This window comes from Ursus americanus, chromosome 24, assembly GCF_024610735.1.
Source record: "Ursus americanus isolate L20-20 chromosome 24, mUrsAme1.1.p, whole genome shotgun sequence".
NCBI classification, from domain to species: Eukaryota; Metazoa; Chordata; class Mammalia; order Carnivora; family Ursidae; genus Ursus; species Ursus americanus.
Window position 1 is genome coordinate 14,141,328 of NC_142150.1, and position 18,223 is coordinate 14,159,550.

Below are 18,223 nucleotides of genomic sequence, written 5' to 3' on the forward strand. Positions count from 1 at the left end.
CTTGATAACTGTTTTTCATGTTGCCTGGTAAAACTCATCATTAATAATTTAGAATTCATAGACTAATTAGATAATACATTAGAATTCTAGTTGATATAGTTTGATTGTGAACACGTTTACTGAGAGACAAAAGCTGTGAATAATGCCTAAGGTCACTTATTGTTAAAAAAAATGTTGATTTTATTTGATAGTAAGACAGCTGTTTCTCTGGGAGAGTTAAGCATGTTTTGCTTAGACTTAGAACAATGGGTAACAGTAACTGATAGGGTTCCAATTTCAGTCCACACTGCTCTTAAAATATGAAAAGCATGTAAAATTGATTAAAAACTATCTTATTTTCTTATATTTTTCCTACCAAACAATCATTTACTTCCAGGTCTTCTCACTGAAGGACTTTTGCCTTCACCTGGGATTAAATGTGTTTTTAGTACCATAAGACTCAGATGACCCTTAATAATGGACTGGAGTGGTGGTATACTTTAGGCGAAGGAAAATGAGGAAGAAAATTTGAATATGATTTTGTTTTAGCCCAATCCTTGTTTAAATTAGTATGGAGATGTCTGGAGGGAGTGGGCCATAGGTATAAAACAAAGGGCACACCATGGCTATTGTAGTTGTGCTGTAATTTTGTGATTATTTATCTTAACTTGTTAGAATTTTATTTGTTTTAAATATTGGAGGGGAGAGGATGAGAAATGATAACACGATTTCTTCCTGGCCTTATACTCTTGAGGTCAGCCTTACACAGGACTATGGATATTGCCTGCCTTCCTTTCTTCCTCCCACAAATATTTACTGATGCCTACTCTGTATCTGATTCTGGGTTAGATGTCTGGAATACTCTGAGACAACACAGTAAAAACCCTTACTTTGGTACAGTATTCTACTAGGATAAGGCAGACAGCAAACAAAAGATAATGAATAGTTTAGTGTTCTAGAACACGGTAGGCGTTAGTAAGTGCTAAGGAAAGTAGACTGGGGAAAGTGGGCCAAGAGCAGAGGGTCTCCTGGAGAGGAGTTATGTGATGTCATTGATAATGTGGAGGATCACTCAGGTGCCTCAGCTGTCAGGCCAGGTGATTCTTGCAAGGCAGGAATTTGGTGGAAAATTGGCCAGTCTATAAAAAAAAAAAATGGCTTTGGTGGATGGGTGCAGCAAGGTAAGGGCCTTAAAAGCAATCCTGATGAGCAAGTGATTAGTCTTAGTAAGTAAGCTGTTTTAGTTGGCTCACAGTTTTATATCCTGTGAACAAGTATTTCTTGGAGCAACAGCTCAGGAATTAGTTTTTGGTTTAGTATTGTTGAACATAGGTTTAGAAAATAGCATCTTTTCTGAGTATTATTTAATATTGGAAGCTATGTTGGCTTCGATACTTTTGTTAAGCCTTCATGCCTTTATTTTTGAAATGGGAGTTGTAAGTATTAAATAAGATCAAACATGTGAGGCACTTATGTCTGAGCCTTATGTTGAATAAATACTCAACATATGCTAGCCGATATTATTTTTATAGGACCTTATTGAATAAACCATACACATTTTGATGCCAACATCAGAGAACCAAGTTCTGGTATCAGACTGCCTAATTTCAAATTCTGGAACATCACTTGCTAGCTCGTCTCCTATTATAGATTGCAAACTTTCTTTAATCATCTTTCCATATCTCATAACTGGAATGTAAAACAACACTTTTTTTTTTTTTTTGCTATTGGATTGCCAGTATCCAAACCAAAGTGACTGAAACCAAAATGTGTGTGCTTGTTTAACCTACACTATTAACAATCATTGCTTTATTTGCAGAATGACATGAATTACATAGCATCCAGTGGTCTTCTATTCAAAGATGGCAAAAAACGGATTGATTACATCCTGGTTTATAGAAAATCAAATATACAGTATGACAAAAGAAACACATTTGAAAAGAACCTCAGAGCAGAAGGCCTGATGTTGGAAAAGGAGGTAGGTGCTTTAATAACACTAGTTATGTGATATAATGGGCTAGAAGGGATATAATCTCTTATGTTTTAGCCTGGGAAGTGTATAGCACATGTCTTTATAAAATGTATAGTTATTTTCTCCCAAATGTAAAAGAAATACTTATGTACTGTCCCACTTAAATGTGTATTCCTTTTTTACTTATACATTTCTGTAAGTTAATATTTTTCAAAGGGCATAACTATTTTTACAATTTTACAAATTGAAGAAGAAATGATTGTACCTCTATAAAGTACAAAACCTACGAAAAGAAAAATGCTGAAAGAAAAGAGTACCAAGCCGTTGATGTTTGGGTTTCAATATTGGAACTGTGAATGCGTTCCTTCTCAATCCTTTCTTTTTTTTTTTTTTTTTTTTTTTTAATGCCTTTATTTTTTTTTTCAGGCCTTATCTTTTCTTTTTTTTTTTTTTTTTTAGTGCCATTTTAGGATCATAGCAAAACTGAGAGGAGGGTACAGAGACTTCCCATATAGCTCCTGCCCCCACACATTATGTCCCATTATCGACATCTCTGTACCAGGGTGGTACCTTTGTTACAATTGATGAACCTACACTGACTCATTATTATCATCCAGAGTCCAGTAGTGTTCACTCTTGATGTTTTACATTATGTGGATTTGGGTAAATGTACAATAAATGTATCTACCCTACAGTATTATGCAAAGTATTTTCACTGCCCTAAAAATCCTGTGTGTTCTGCTTCTGCATATCTTTGCCACCCTCAGCTCTTGGCAACCACTGAGCTTCTTACTGTCTCCACTGTTTTACCTTTTCCAGAATGTTGTATAGTGAAATCACACAATTTGTAGCCTTTTCAGGCTTAACGTCTTTCACTGAGTCGTATGCACTTAAGGTTCCTCCATGTCTTTCCGTGGCTTTATAGATAATTTCATTTTAGTGCTGAATACCATTCCATTATCTAGATGTACCACAGTTTGTTTATTCATTCACCTACTGAAGGACGTCTTGGTGCCTTCCAAGTTTGACAGTTATGAATAAAGCTGCTTTAAACATCCTTGTGCAGGTTTTTGTGTTTTCAACTTCTTTGGGTAAATACCAAGGAGTGGATTGCTGGATCATATGGTAAGAGTATGCTCATTTCTGTAAGAAACCTTCAAACTGTCTTCCCAAATGGCTGTACCATTTTGCCTTCCCACCAGCAATGAATGAGAGTTCCTGACGCTCCAAGTCCTCACCAGCATTTGCTGTGGCCAGTTTTCTGGATATTGGCCATTCTAGTGGGTGGATAGAGGCAGCTCACTTTTTTCATTGGCATTTGCCTGAATATGATGTACAGCATCTTTTCATGTGCTTATTTGCCAACTATATGTCTTGTTTGAACAGTGAAGTGTCATCTAAGGCCTTTGAGTTGTTTCTTTCCTTATTGTTGAGTTTTAAAAATTCATTATATATTTTGGAATAACAGTTCTTTATCAGATGTGTCTTTTGCAAATATCTTCTGTCAGTCTGTTGCTTGTTTTCTCATTTCTTTTGACATTGTCTTTCACAGAGCAGAAGTTTTTAATTTTAAATAAGTCCAGCTTATCAGTTTCTTTTTCATGGACTGTACTCTTGGTGTTATATTTTAAAAAGCATCCTCATACCCACGGTCATAAGTTGTCTCTTATTTTGTCTTTTAAGTGTCATATAGTTTTGCATTTTAATTTAGATCTTGATCCATCTTTAGCTAATTTTCATGAAGGGTGTAAGGTCTGTGTCTAGACTTATTTAGTGAGTTAGTTTTTACATGTGAATGTCCAGTTGTTCCAGCATCATGTGTTTAAAAACTGGTTTTGCTCCGTTGTTTGATCTTTGATCCTTTGCAAAAGATCGGTTGACTTTCATAAGTCAAGTTGATATTTATGTGGGTCTATTTCTAGGCTCACTATTCTGTTCCATTTATCTGCTTGTCTATTTATTCACTAATACCACTACTGTAGCTTTACAGTAAGTCTTGAAGTCAGGTAGGGTCACTCCTCCAAATTTGTTCTCCTTCAAATCGTGTTGGCTATTCTGTGTCTTTTTCTTCTCCATAATCTTTGTCAGTATCCACAAAATAACTTATCGAAATTTTGATTGGCATTACACTAAATCTGTAGATCAAGTAGAGAAGAACTGACATCTTGACAGTATTGAGTCTTCCTATCCATGAACATGAAATCTCTCTCCATTTATTTGGTTCTTCTTTGATCTCATTAAGTAGAATTTTGTAGTTGTCCTCATATAGACCTTGTACATGTTTTCCTAGATTTATACCTTAAGTAATTAGATCTTTGTGGTGCTCATGTAAATGGTATTGTGTTTTTAATTTCAAATGTCACTGTTCATTGCTGAAAGAAAGCAATTACTTTTGTATATTAACCTTTTATCTTAAAAAATCCTACTGTAATTGTTTATTAGTTCCAGGATTTGTTGTTGTTGTCGTTGTTGATTTGTTTGAAATTTTTACATAATGACTATGTCCTCTGAGAACAAAAGAGTTTTCTTTATTCCTCCCCAATCTGTGTACCTTTTTTGCTCTTTTTATACCATACTGTATTTGATAATACTTCTAGTATAATATTGAAAAGGAGTGGTGAACAGGTGTCTTGTTCCTAATCTTAGTAGGAAAGCTTCTAGTTTCTCACCATTAAGTATGTTAGCTGTAGCTGTTTTGTAACTATTCTGTATCAAGTTGAGGAAGTTCAAGTTTATTGCTAGTTTACTTAGAGTTGTTATCATGAATCAGTGCTGGATTTTGTCAAATGCTTTTTATGCATCTATTAATATGATCATATGATTTTTCCTTCTCAGCCTGTTGATGTGATGGATCACATTAGTTGATTTTCAAATGTTGAAACAGCCTTGCATACTTAGGATAGATCCCAGCTAGTTGTGGTGTATAATTCTTTATATACATTGTTAGATTCTATTTCCTAATATTTAAAAAAAAAAATTTGCGTGTATGTTCATGAAAGATATTGGTCTGCAGTTTTGTTTTGTTCTGTTTTCCTTGGAGTGCCTTTGTATGATTTTTGGTAATAGTGTAATGCTGGCCTCATAGAATGAGTTGGGAAGTTTCCCCTCTACTTCCATACTTCGAAAGAGATTATAGAAAAGGGCACAATTTCTTTCTTAAATGTTTGTACCTATCTGGGCCTGGTGCTTTTTGTTTTGGAAAGTTATTAATTAATGATTCGGTTTCTTTAATAGGTATAGACCTATTCAGATTGTGTACTTGTTGTATGAGTTTTGGCAGATTTTGTCTTTAAAGAAATTGGGGCATTTCATCTAGGTTGTCATATGTGAGCATAGAGTTAACCATAGTATTCCTTTATTAACCTTTTAATTTCCGTGGGATCTGTAGTCACATCCCCTCCTACATTTCTGATACTGGTAATTTGTGTCTTCTCTCTGTTTTTCTTAGTAGGCTGTCTAGAGGCTTATTGATTTATTGATCTATTCAAAGAACAAAAAGTTTCATCAATTTTTCTGTTGTCTTTTCTGTTTTCAATTTTACTGATTTATGCATTAATTTTTTTTAATTGAAGTATTGTTGACATAATGTTATAGTATGCTCTAGTTCTTATTCTTTTCTTCTACTTACTTTGATTTAATTTGCTTTTTTTTCTGGTTTCTTAAGGTAGAAACTGAGATTATTGACTTTGAATCTATCTTCTTTTTTAATACATGCAGTCATTGCTGTAAGTTTACCCCTAAGCACAGCGTTCACTATATTTAAAGTTTAAATAGTTTAAATTTGATAAATTGTGTTTTCACTTGCACATAGTAGAAAAATATTTTTTTCCTCTGGAGATTTCATCTTTGCCCTATGCGTAATTTGGAATTGTGTTATTTAATCTACATATATTTTGAGATTTACCATTTATCTTTTTGTTATTGATTTCTGGTTTAATTCCACTGTGGTCTAAAAGCAGACATTATATGATTTCTATTCTTTTAAATTTGTTAAGATGTGTTTTATGGCCCAGAATGTAATCTATCTTCTTGAATTGGTCCATGTGAGTTTGGGAAAAATGTATATTCTGCTGTAAATGAAGTAATTTATAGATGCCAATTATAGGTATTTGATCAGTGGTGTTGTTGAGTTCATTGATTTCCTTACTGGTTTTCTGCCTGTTGGGTTTGTCTATTTCTGATAAAGGAGTGTTGAAGTCTCCATTTGAGGTAGTGCACTCATTTGTTTCTCCTTGCAGTTCTATCAGTTTTTGCCTCACACAGTTTGACATTCTTATTAGATACATACACATTAAAGATTATTATGTCTTCTCGGTGAATTGGCTCCTATATCATTCTGTGATGCCCTTCTTTATCCCTGACAACATTTTTTTCCTTGAATGCTTTTTTTAAAGTGTTCTTTAAAGAATTTTTTTTTTCTAGTGAAACAACAAAACTACCAATGCTAATTAGAAAAATAGAAAGGAGATAAATAGAAAGGAGATAAAAGCATATATTTCATACTCCTTTTATCAAAACAAACAAAAACAAAAACCTCTTGCTATTTTAGTTAAACCTTTAAGGTCTTAAAAAACACATATTAAACATATATTTATCATATTACAGAAAGAAAAATCTTAATGTGAAAAATTAAAAGTATAAAAATGTACAAAATAAGAAATCAAAGGTTACATCTACTATCTCCCAACTCATGTCCTTTTCTTTATTAACAGCCCTGTTAATACCTTGATTTTATTCTGCTAGGTATCCCTCAGGATATTTTTATGTATATATAAATATGTACACGTTTTTTAGAAAAAAATAGTCATATTATACATACTATTCTACAACTCAAATCAGTCATTTAACAATATATTTTTGTTATCTTAAATTGCCATTATATTTTGATCTAACTCATTTTTTATGAGGTGTATAATATTACAACTTGGGGATTTAATTAGCCATTCCCTTATTCAAAGAAAAATTTTAAGTATTTGAGGGACCCCTAAATTACAAGTGGGATTCAACTACTTTTCTAAAAAATGAGACAGACCAGGTGAAAAAATGTTGATGATTTCTTTAATTAAATATCTAGATAATTTGCTAATAAATGTTATCAGTGGAATAGAGTACTCATGGATACTTGCATATGATATTGGAGGGCCCCTCCTTTTTTACCACAGGATGGCTCCTGTGATTAGTCTTCTAAGAAACACACATTAGGAAATACTGAATTATAACTTGAGGTGGCCCTAAGAAACTGTTGTATTTATATTTATTAACACTTTTTAAATATATATAAAATAACAGTTACAGTGCCTTGACTCTTCACAAGGTAAGGATTTATTCACACACTATGTAGTGTTATAGAATTGGGCAAGTTGAATTCTGCTCTCAATTTTTGTTGACTCCTTTAATTGTGTTTCCTTTTTTTTTTTTTTTTTTTGTCTCTTCTGGAAATTTTTAACCCAGAATATCCATATCACTGGAGTAATTTAACCAATAAGTATTTATTACAAAAGTCCTATGAACTCAGTCTTGTGATAAGATTTTATCTCCCCGTGATTTCTCAGCAAGTTATACAGACATCCTTTTATAATATTGGTAGTTATTTTGCTTACACATCTCCAATTACTTATTAATTCAGTCAATAACCCGAACAGGTACTATTCAAGCTATTGGGGATCCAGTGAGTAAAGTAGACCTTATCCCTGCCTTCATTGAATTTACACTACATAGGAGTCAGTTTTTCATAATTTCAAACTGTGATAAGTGACCTAAAAGAAAAACAAATAATGGTAGAATGACTTATATCAAGGGCAGTGACCTAGTCTGGAGGGTAAGGGAAGAATAGAGGAAGGGAAGAAGTGAAATTAAAGAAATAGACTTTGAATTGAAGTTTGAAAATGGATAGTACCTAGAATAAGTCAAATAAAAGGGCTAGATGTGGTTTTCAGTACTGACTGCCCATCCTAATCACCTGGGGATCTCTTAATCTATTAATGCCAAACCCCATCATAATAGGAATCAATTGAATATCATGATGGTAGTGGGAGGAAGGACACTGGCATTTTTCAATACTGAAGTAAAAGGGTACCAGATGAGTATGAAAAGAGTGGTGAGGACTAAATAATTATGCCTAGTGGTATAAGACTTTTGATTCTTTTCTTAAGAAAAATGGGAAATTATTGAATAATTTTAAGCAGGGCAGGATCATGACCATATTTGTTTTCTAAGAAGATACCTTGGAATCCTGAAAAGAGGACAGATTTGAAGAGCAGGACTGGATGCACAGTTATTATGGGTGGCATTAGAGAGGAAGAGAAAGGTATAGATTTGATAAATATTTAAGTTAAAATGTAGATACTTGGTGGTTTGGTTATGATAGGAAGAGAAAAGAAGATCTCAAGGATAATTTAGTATTGTGACTTGAGCAATATCTTTATTCATTCAAGGAGCATTAATGAAGTACCTATTATATGCTACATTCTGGGAATAAATGAGAATCATAAAATGGGCAATGTTCTCATGGGAAGAGAGGAGCCACAAAGAGACATGAAAAATTGCATAATGAGGAATGTCATGCAATTATTAAAACAGAATAATTTATTAAAGTTTTTTAAAGCTTTATTTATTTTAGAGAGAGAGAGCTAGCAGGCATTCACACGTGTGGGGGAGGGGCAGAGGGAGAGGGAGGGAGAGAATCTCAAGCAGACTCCCCGCTGAGCATGCAGCCTATCAAGGGGCTCAGTCTTATACTCATGGAGATCATGATCTGAGCCGAAATCAAGAGTCAGGCACTTAACCTACTAAGCCACCCAGATGCCCAGAATAACTTACATAAGGAATGTGGCTAGGTAGTTATGTTAGCATGTGTGATTTGAAAGAACGTGATGTAAACGAAAAGGAGTCCATCATGGGAAGATAAGGGGGCAGAATACTATCAGCAGAAGGAATAGCCAGTAGAAAACTACTTTTGACAAGAAGAGAGCTACTTTGGGGAGAAAGTGGGATGGAATTATGGGAATAAAGATCATAAGCTAGTAATTGAGGGACCTTTGAGAAATACAAGTAGAAAATCTTTGAGATTTGTGTTACAACCCCATGAGAAGTGTGAACTAAAGGTAAATGCTTTAGTCTTTAGAATATAGATGGTAATATAAGCCATGTACTAGGATGAAACCACTAGAGAGAAGAAAAGAAAATGAATCTAAGAGTGAGCCTGTAAAAGGTAAGAGAGGAGAGTAGACATTTGAAGGTGTTGGAGGTAGGTGGGAGAGGCTGAGAAGAGGATCATAGGGAAAAGTGGATAGCAGGGTAAAATAGTGCTGAGCAGTCCAGTAAGACAAGAAGGAGGCCTGTTCCATTGGAGGTTGTGGGAATCTTTGGTGAAAGCTATGAGAATCATCTCTCTGAGGAGATGGACATGCAAGCAAGGTGGACATGGGTTGAAGAGTGATGAGGGAGTGGAAAAGCAGAGCCAGCAGCAAATGTCATCAGCACACTGTGCATGGGGGGATGGAGAGCAGTAGCCAGAGAGGGGAAAGCGCTCTCATGAAGTTTCACTTTTCTCTTTCTTTCTGTTTTCTTATATGAGATGCTTAAGTGATGATGGGGAAGATCCAGGAAAAAAGGGTGGAGGGAGGGGAAGAAAAAGAAAGGGCTTGTGATATGAGGACAGAGAAAAGGAAATTATGAACATGTCAGCAAGTATGAGACTTGTGAGCTGAGAAATAGAAATATCCCTTAGGGAACAAGTCCCCAGTTTTTAGATTTACATTCACCAGAGCTAAGCACCAAGTCTGGCAGACAGCAGTTTCAAGTCCTCATTATATCACATGTTCATATGGACAATTTCTAGATGATCACATCAGCAGTAGATAGTGACTCATAGTGGAAGGCCATATGAATGAATAGGTAGATGATCTGTAACTGTGTTTGTGTTCCAAGTACATTTCCAGATCATATGAGTGATCTGTCTTCTTCTTAGACTTACTCTCACGAGCTACCACATTCTGTTTTCTTTCAGCTCTCTGCCACCAGCTCGCAGAGAGTGACTTTGAAAAAACTCAATTTTTAAATTTCCACTTCTCTTAAGAGTGAATGTTCTACTTCTTGGGAATTTTGGATGGAATGATTAAATAATCATGTGAAGTGTGAAGGCAGTGGGTGTTTTGTTCCCTCCGAAAAGCCTGCCTTCATCAGAGCTAACAGAACAGCGCCAGATTGGGAGCTTTTGATTCCAAGGGAGAAGTTCTCCCTGGCAACACCATCCCTTCACCAACCCCCTGCTCAGTAGCTGCGAGAAAATGAAACTACTTTTGTTTTGTTTTAAGTCGAGGTATAACAAAAGAGAAATTAAGTTGAGGAAGTTATAAAAGACACTTCATGGTGCTTGAAAAAGATCTATATATATTTAAAGTTAAGACATACAAAATTAGAAATGTTCTAGCTGTATGTGCACTTAGCGTGACATTTCACTCCTTGATGGCAGAATTAATGTAGAAACATCTTTTAAAGCATCTCTTTTATTTAAGTGTGTTAGATATTTTCACATCTTAAAGGTTGACAGGAATGAATTAATAATCAGTGCTATGCCAGCTATTCATGATGCTAATTTGAATTTTGACATAGCACCTCTTCCAGAATAATTCTGGTTTATTTGCGTTCTTGTTTCCATCATCTTTTGGTGAGGTACAACTTACATAGAACGTGAACTTAAGATAAGTTAACTCACTCATTCATCCATTCAACAAATGTTTAGTGAGTGACTACTGTGTGCCCAGCATTGAACTCGGTGCTTGGTATACATAAATGAATACAACGAAGATCCCTTCTTTCATGGCACTTACATAAATAAATAGTTCACTTATTAAAAGATAATAAATACTATAGGGAAAAGAATAGACAAGGTGAGAAAGATGGGGCAAGGACAGGCAAGCTGTAGCAAGTGACCAAATGGTAAGAAGTAGAATGGGTGAGGGGTAAAGTAGTAGGAGACAATATCTTTTAGTAAGATACTGAAGGTGAGATTATAAAAGGCTGTGTAGGTCACTGAAAACACTTTGGCTTTCACTCTGAATGCAATAAGGTTCTGAGAAGATATGTGATCTGAGTTATATTTTAAAGAATCCCTCTGGCCATTATGCTATGAATAGATTATCGGGGAAAGAATGTGAGCAAAGCCTCTGTTGGACAGCACTGTAGGAATGCCAGAGATGATGATGGCTTAGACCAGAGTGGGAGCTGTGGGGAAGCGGGGAGTGATCAACTCTGGTTGTACGTACTAAAAGGTAAAACAAATCAAGACCCATCTGTAGTGTGAAACCCAAGCTTTCCTGCTGTGGAAGCTAAACCTTCTAAGACTTCTCCCAAAACATGTGTCACTCACACCTTCTTCATGCTATGACTGTACTCTGGCAACCAACATGCCCAGGCTTCAGGAACCATGATGCTCTGAGGGAAAATGAGATCTCCATTTATACCGGAATAAGGTCCAGCTCCTGAGAAACTCTTTTTTTGTCCCAGGAGCTGTGTGTTCCACAAGAGAGATCCCTGCTTTCAAACTCCCATGGAGCCACTGGAGGGAATGCAATGTTCAAACATCAATGTATTTCTCAAAGGCTTGTTATTCAGTCTTAAATTATTCTATATGTAGAATGTGTCAGTCTGGTATAGATTGGTTTCTGTCTGTGTCTAGACTCATTCATTTTCATAGAATCCTCTCTTCCAGATTCTGAGGAAAACAAATACTAGATACGTTTTCTGTAATCTATTGGAATAACTGATGAAAAAGAGCCCACCTCTCCCTAGGAACAAGCAATAACATACAGGGGACTATTTAAATACATGTAAGGGAAGAGACATCTTCCAAAGAGACTATAGTCTATAGAAATATAATTTTATTACAATTTATATCTGGTTTATATCGCCAGAAAAATATTTAATTCTTCAATCACTTGATTCAAGTCACTCTAGAGTTTTCCCCAAATACAGGTTATTACTGGTTTTGTATTTGCGTAATTCAAAAGGCCTATTATTGAAGGCTTACAAAGCCAAGGGATAAAGATGAATCTGGTAGCTATTTAATGAGAAAAAAAGAGAAAAAGGTTGAGAAAGAAAGATTCCAGTGAAATTTTGAAGTTAGCCTTTATTTTGGCTCAGGTCTGATTGAAGAAGCATGCTCTCAACAGAGAATGAACAATTCTGGATATCCTATTACGGTTGGGTAGTCTATATGTCCAGTCTCTCAAAATACTCCTAACAGCTCTGTGAGTTAAGATCATTGTCTCCATTTCTCAGGACAGAAAACAGGATCAGAGAGGTTAGGTAATTGCCCCAAGTTCACAGAGCTAAGTAAATGGTAAAGACGGAATTCACACTTGAGTCTTTGTGATTCCAAACCATACCAAACTTTCTGATTCTGTCTACCATACCATGTGATTTCTTCTAAGTACGCAGTTAGGATTGAAAAAATTTAAATTGTCCCTGCTAGGCAAAAAGCCAAGTTGGTATAACACCAGTAGCCAACGCTATAATTTCAAAAGAAGGATCTTTTTTATCAATTTGAATATAAGAACTTCTGTATGGCGAAAGCAGGAAAAACCATAATAAAACATGAAATTCTTCTTTCACTTGCCTCAGTGAAGGAGTGATTCAAATACCTATGCTTTTTATGCTTTAGAAAGATTTTCTTGATTCTATCAATCCCGCACAGAAACCTTTCTCTGTCTTTTTTTTAATTTAAATTCAGTTTAGTCAACATATGGTGTAGTATTAGTTTCAGGGATAGAATTTAGTGATTCATCTAACACCCAGTGCTCATTACATCAAGTGCCCTCCTTAATGCCCATCACCCAGTTACCCCATCCCCCCCACCTCCCCTCCAGCAGCCCTCAACTTGTTCCCTATGGTTTAGAGACTCTTTGGTTTGCCTCCGTGTTTTTATCTTATTGTATTTTTCCTTCCCTTCCCTAACGTTCATCTGTTTTGTTTTTTAAATTCCACATGTGAGTGAAATCATAGGGTATTTGTCTTTCTCTGACTTATTTCACTTAGCATAATACCCTCCAGTTCCATCCACATTGCTGCAAATGACAAGATTTTTCTTTTTGATGGCTGAGTAATATTCCATTATATATATATATATATATATATATATATATATATATATATATATATATATATACATATCTCACATCTTCTTTATCCATTATCATTTGATAGACATCTGGGTTCTTTCCATATTTTGGCTATTGAGGACTTTGCTGCTATAAACATTGGAGTGCATGTGCCCCTTTCAAATCACTATTTTTGTATCCTTTGAGTAAATACCTAGTAGCAGCACAGACACCTTTCAACCAAGCCTGTAATAATTGCTAAAAAGAACCTAGAGATAACATCATAATTCTTCTCCTTTTCCTTTCTAGCTAGGTAAAAAATATATTTTTAAACAAATAGTTGTTTGAATGAATTAATGCTAATTTAAAAAAAAATCTAGACATTGTTTTCTCAGTCATAGCTAACGTGTATGACCTTGATCTAAATTCAAAGGCCTGTTGATATTTAACACATACTGTGTCTTCTTCTGTCATTGTGAATTTTATTCCCACATTCTTTACCTGTAATTTAAAACAAACATATTTGAAGTAGGAAGCCTCTTAGGAAACTGTACTTATGTGAAAACATCTTTTGCTATTTTTACCATGGTGATTTGCAAAATAGAGGTACCTCACTAAACTATCAGGAATAAAATAATCCATAGTCCAAAATTTTGAAAATTTAGTTTACTTTCTCACCTTGGACATTTTTAGCAAGTACACACATATTAAAATTGTCTCACAAGTCCTCTAGTGAGATGAGAAACCCAAAATTTCCTTGACCATAGACTATCTTGCCTCTTTTTTCATAGTACTCTGTGGAATAAACTTCAGCAAATTCTGGTCTGCGGAAGTGCATGTCCGATGGCAATGATGCCCTCTATATCTGAGTATCAGTCAGATGACTGCCCCATGGTTTTCTAATAATACTGTTTGAAAATATTGGTGATACAAATTTGAAATATTATTCTGGAAAACTTATGAAATTAGCCGCACCTAAAATATAGGGCTTTGTGAATGTACGGATATAAAACTGTACAGTTTAATTATAAAAATGTGATTTTAAATTAAAATGATACATTTCTTCCATAATTTTGAGCTTTTAAGATGGTTATGTTTCTTGAGAAGTTCCATCTAGCTGAAATTTCAATGAACAATGCTAACCAAATGGAGTCCAGCTGTGTCTCACCTGGCAGGCATGCTAAGTGGAAGCAAACCACAGTTGTTCCTTTATATATCAGCATCCGTAATCACTTGAAGGATAAGCTCTGTGGAATTCATTGCTAGAATAGTCATGAACATCCTTCTTGCTGTGTGGGCCTCAGATAGTACAAGAACTTGAGAAAATAACTGTTTAGGTTTTAAAAAGAATAGAATATGACCATGAATGATACACAATGCCAAACTAGTCAATTATTTAGTTACCTGTTTTAGACTGGGCCACACCTAAGAATCCTAATAATTATCTGGTTCAAAAGTGCAGCTGATTCTCTTGTTAGTAATATGAACAAAATATTCAGAACTATGGAGTCCAATTCTGGGAATTCTGAAGAATTAGAATTTTGTTAAAAGCCCCATAAATAATTTTGATGCACATTTGACTCTGCTTAAAAACCTTTTATGTGGATCAAAGACACTTAAATTCTTATGGACTAAAAGGTTAAAGTAAGTGTGCAAATTTGACAGCTCTGTAAGGTCATGGACTTGTATGATTTATACTCCATTTTTCCCCCCCAGGATTTTCATAAGACCTAGCAGGTAGTAGTTACTCAATAAAATATGCTAGAAGAATAAGTGAATGAATCAATAAATGACTGGTGCCAACTGTCAGTGCTTTCTGTTCCCTCTGAGCAGGATCATGATAAAGTTTCCAACAAGAATAACTTCAGATTCCTAACTGGCTCATGATTTTTCTGATTGGGTATTCTGGATCTTGATAACAATCAATATAAGAAAAGTCATTCTTGTATGCAATGGCATTATTACATTTTTATGAAGGTTTTTCTGTACTAAGATTTTTTATTCATATCAGTCCCCCTTAAATCAGTAACAGTGATTTATGGGGAGACAAGGTAACAGTGTTTTTTCCTTTCAAATCAAATTGTGGCACAATATCATCAGCTCTGATTCTAAATAATGGTGCCTGCTTTTCTATCCCTTGCAGCCAGCTGTCGCAAACCCTGATATCATGTTTATTAAAATTCATATTCCGTGGGACACGCTGTGCAAGTATGCAGAGAGGCTAAATATCAGGATGCCCTTCAGGTACTTTCAAATTTTACTTCATTGGATCTCAACGTTTATTAAGATGAGTCTGTTTTTGCGCAAAACTTTAGAGCAACAAATGCAACTCTTTCTACAGAGCTTTTTCTTCCAAATGTTAGAATATCTTGGACACTTTCTTTTTCCTTTGGATATATTTGTCAAATGTGATAAACCTTATGGTCCCTTGGATGTTTTATATCTTTTCTAGGTGGACTTGCTTAGAGGAAGGGAAAAATGGTTGTTTTCAGAATTTAACTTATAATTTCCAAGATCAGTCTCAGTTCTTATTTCATATGGGTAGGTAAAAACTCTTACTGTTTTTGCGCGGGGCAGGGAGCACCCGTAGCATCCATTTGTAAACAAACACAGTGTTTCTCGTGGTATAGCAGTTAGCAAGAGTCATTCCTTGCAGTTCAACCACATGGTTTCTTAGCTCTGTCCTCAGTAGCAGAGGATACATGGGAATGGGAAGCCGGCTCCATTCAAAGATTTTTCCATTCTTCCTAAAGATTGAATAGACCTGAGTACTAATGATGCAACTTTTTATACCCTCCACTTTTTATCTTAAGATAATTTAAAAATGTGTAAAAACATTCCCTGAAGTATTACTTACAATTGTGGAAAATGGAAATATCTTCTATGTTTGACAGTAAAGGAGTAAATCAGAATACACCCTTTCAATGGATTATAATTCATTTACAGAATGAATGGGTATAAGATTTCTTAAAGATTGTAGTGAAATAGTAAATAATAGAATTTAAATTTTTCATACATTATGATATGTAATTACTCATACAGTGTAATTTCAACAACATAAAATGCATAGAAATGAAGTAGGAAGAAAATATAATATGCTAAAAATGACTCCTCCTGATAGGTGCGATTGTGGGTACCCGTTATTTTATTTGTTTATATCGCAAAATTATCTACTTTTAACAAATTCTAATTTGCGTGATGTAAACACAGGATGCAAAGGAAGTATGACACTCAGGATGATGACCTAGTTTCTGATATCAGGATGAAATTGCTAAAAAATTTCCAAATTAATCTTAACTAATCAGGTGCCCTTATCCACCCTTTGTCCTGTGATTTCACCATTGTTTCTAAAAAGAGTTGTAATTGAATTCATGCACAAGCTAATTTCCTTGTAGATCTAAAAGGAGGAAACCCTTAGAGTCCATCACAAAGTGTCCCATTTCTGTGGGTTTCAGCATTCAGGTTCAGTTCAGACTGAGTCAACATTGTGTCAAAACATCTCATCAGAAAGACTGCATATTGTCCCCCCTAACCTCCTCTGGACTTTATACAAAACAGATGTTTGTCAGAAGTCCGGAAGATTTTGTTCCTTTTGTGCTACACAAGGAAGGATTTGACACAATTTGACCTAGATCCCAGCAAAGGGCTTGTTCTTAAGGCTGCAGTTATACTTTCACTCAGAGAAAGAATAAGTTATGAATACAATGTCACTTAACATGTTTGCTTTACTCCAAGTATTGGATATTCAAAATTCAAAGATTTTTTTTTTATCAATTCACTTTCCAAATATCTTGATTCTGCCGTAGTCTACAAGGAAAAAATCTTATGAAGACAATAGCAACAAAATTTACACTGTCAAACTTTTCATCTAGCTCTTTTCACCATCATGTCGGATTTTACTAATTTTTAAAAATTGAAGGTCTGTTTGGAGCACATTGACCTCCTCTCTGTCCTTGCCCTTAGTCTTATCTTTTCAGATAAATTTTGAGAAACTCAGTGATAGAGTAATCAGTACTTTCAAAGCTTTAATTTTTAAAGAATCTATACTGAATTTAATTCCTTTTGTTGCTTTTTCTCAGAAGTTCACTAAAAAACAGTTCCCTTGCCAGATTGTGAGTGTCCTCAGTTGGTATGAATTAGAGTTTAGGTCTCCAGGCTGTGTGCCATGGTGTCCTGACCTACAGTAGCTTTTGAAGATGTTCTCTTCAGAGAGATTTTGTTTTTCTTTTTTAAAATGATGTTCATTTTTTAAAAATTTTCCTGGTACTATTACATTTGAAAGGAGAGTGCTGATACATCTAAAGAAAGAAATATAAAAATCCTGAAATGCATGCAGTTACTATCTCTTCTTGATATTGTGCCAGAAATTTCTTATTTATAATATGTTTTTTATTTTATTTTACTTAAGATTTACTTATTTGAGAGAGAGTGCATGCTCACGAGAGAGAGCACGAGCAAGGGGGGCAGAAGGCAAGGGGGAGAGTGGGAATCTCAAGCAGATTCCCTGTGAGATTCCCCGCTGAGCACAGAGCCTGATGTGGGGCTCAGTCCCAACACCCTGAGATCATGACCTGAGCAGAAACCAAGAGTCAGACATTCAACTGACTGCACCACTCAGGTGCCCCCCTATAGCATGTTTTTTTAAATAGTGTTTACAATTGCTGCATTACTAAAACTGATGGAAAATGCCATTAAATTCTTATGATGTAATAATATAAATATTAGAACTGATATGGAACATTTTCAAAAATGTATCAAAGGGGGGCGCCTGGGTGGCTCAGTCGTTGAGCGTCTGCCTTTGGCTCGGGGTGTGATCCCGGCATTGTGGGATCGAGCCCCACATCGGGCTCCTCCGCTGGGAGCCTGCTTCTTCCTCTCCCACTCCCCCTGCTTGTGTTCCCTCTCTCGCTGGCTGTCTCTATCTCTGTCAAATAAATAAATAAAATCTTAAAAAAAAAAAATGTATCAAAGGAATACTACTTCCACAGGTTCTTAAGAGAAAAATATCCTGTGAGCAAATATGTTTCTGAATTTCTGAGTTAAAGAGTAAGTTTATTTACTGTAGGAATTTTTAGAGAAGTGGTTCTCATTCTGCCTTTAGAGTACAATCACCTGGGACACTTAGTAAATATAAGGTTCCTGGAGCCCTCCCTCCCAGAGATTATGGCATACT

At 35.2% G+C, this 18,223-nt stretch overlaps 1 protein-coding gene across 2 annotated transcripts in view; it reads left to right on the forward strand.

Annotated features, from left to right (window-relative positions):
- The window catches only part of ANO3 (anoctamin 3), a 396,077-nt gene that overhangs the window by 263,250 nt on the left and 114,604 nt on the right, over positions 1-18,223 (forward strand). For both annotated transcript variants that reach the window (XM_045808600.2, XM_087855357.1), the window contains 2 exons: positions 1,799-1,957; positions 15,194-15,294. In XM_045808600.2, the coding sequence (XP_045664556.1) occupies positions 1,799-1,957; positions 15,194-15,294 (260 nt within the window). The remainder of the gene's footprint in view (positions 1-1,798; positions 1,958-15,193; positions 15,295-18,223) is intronic.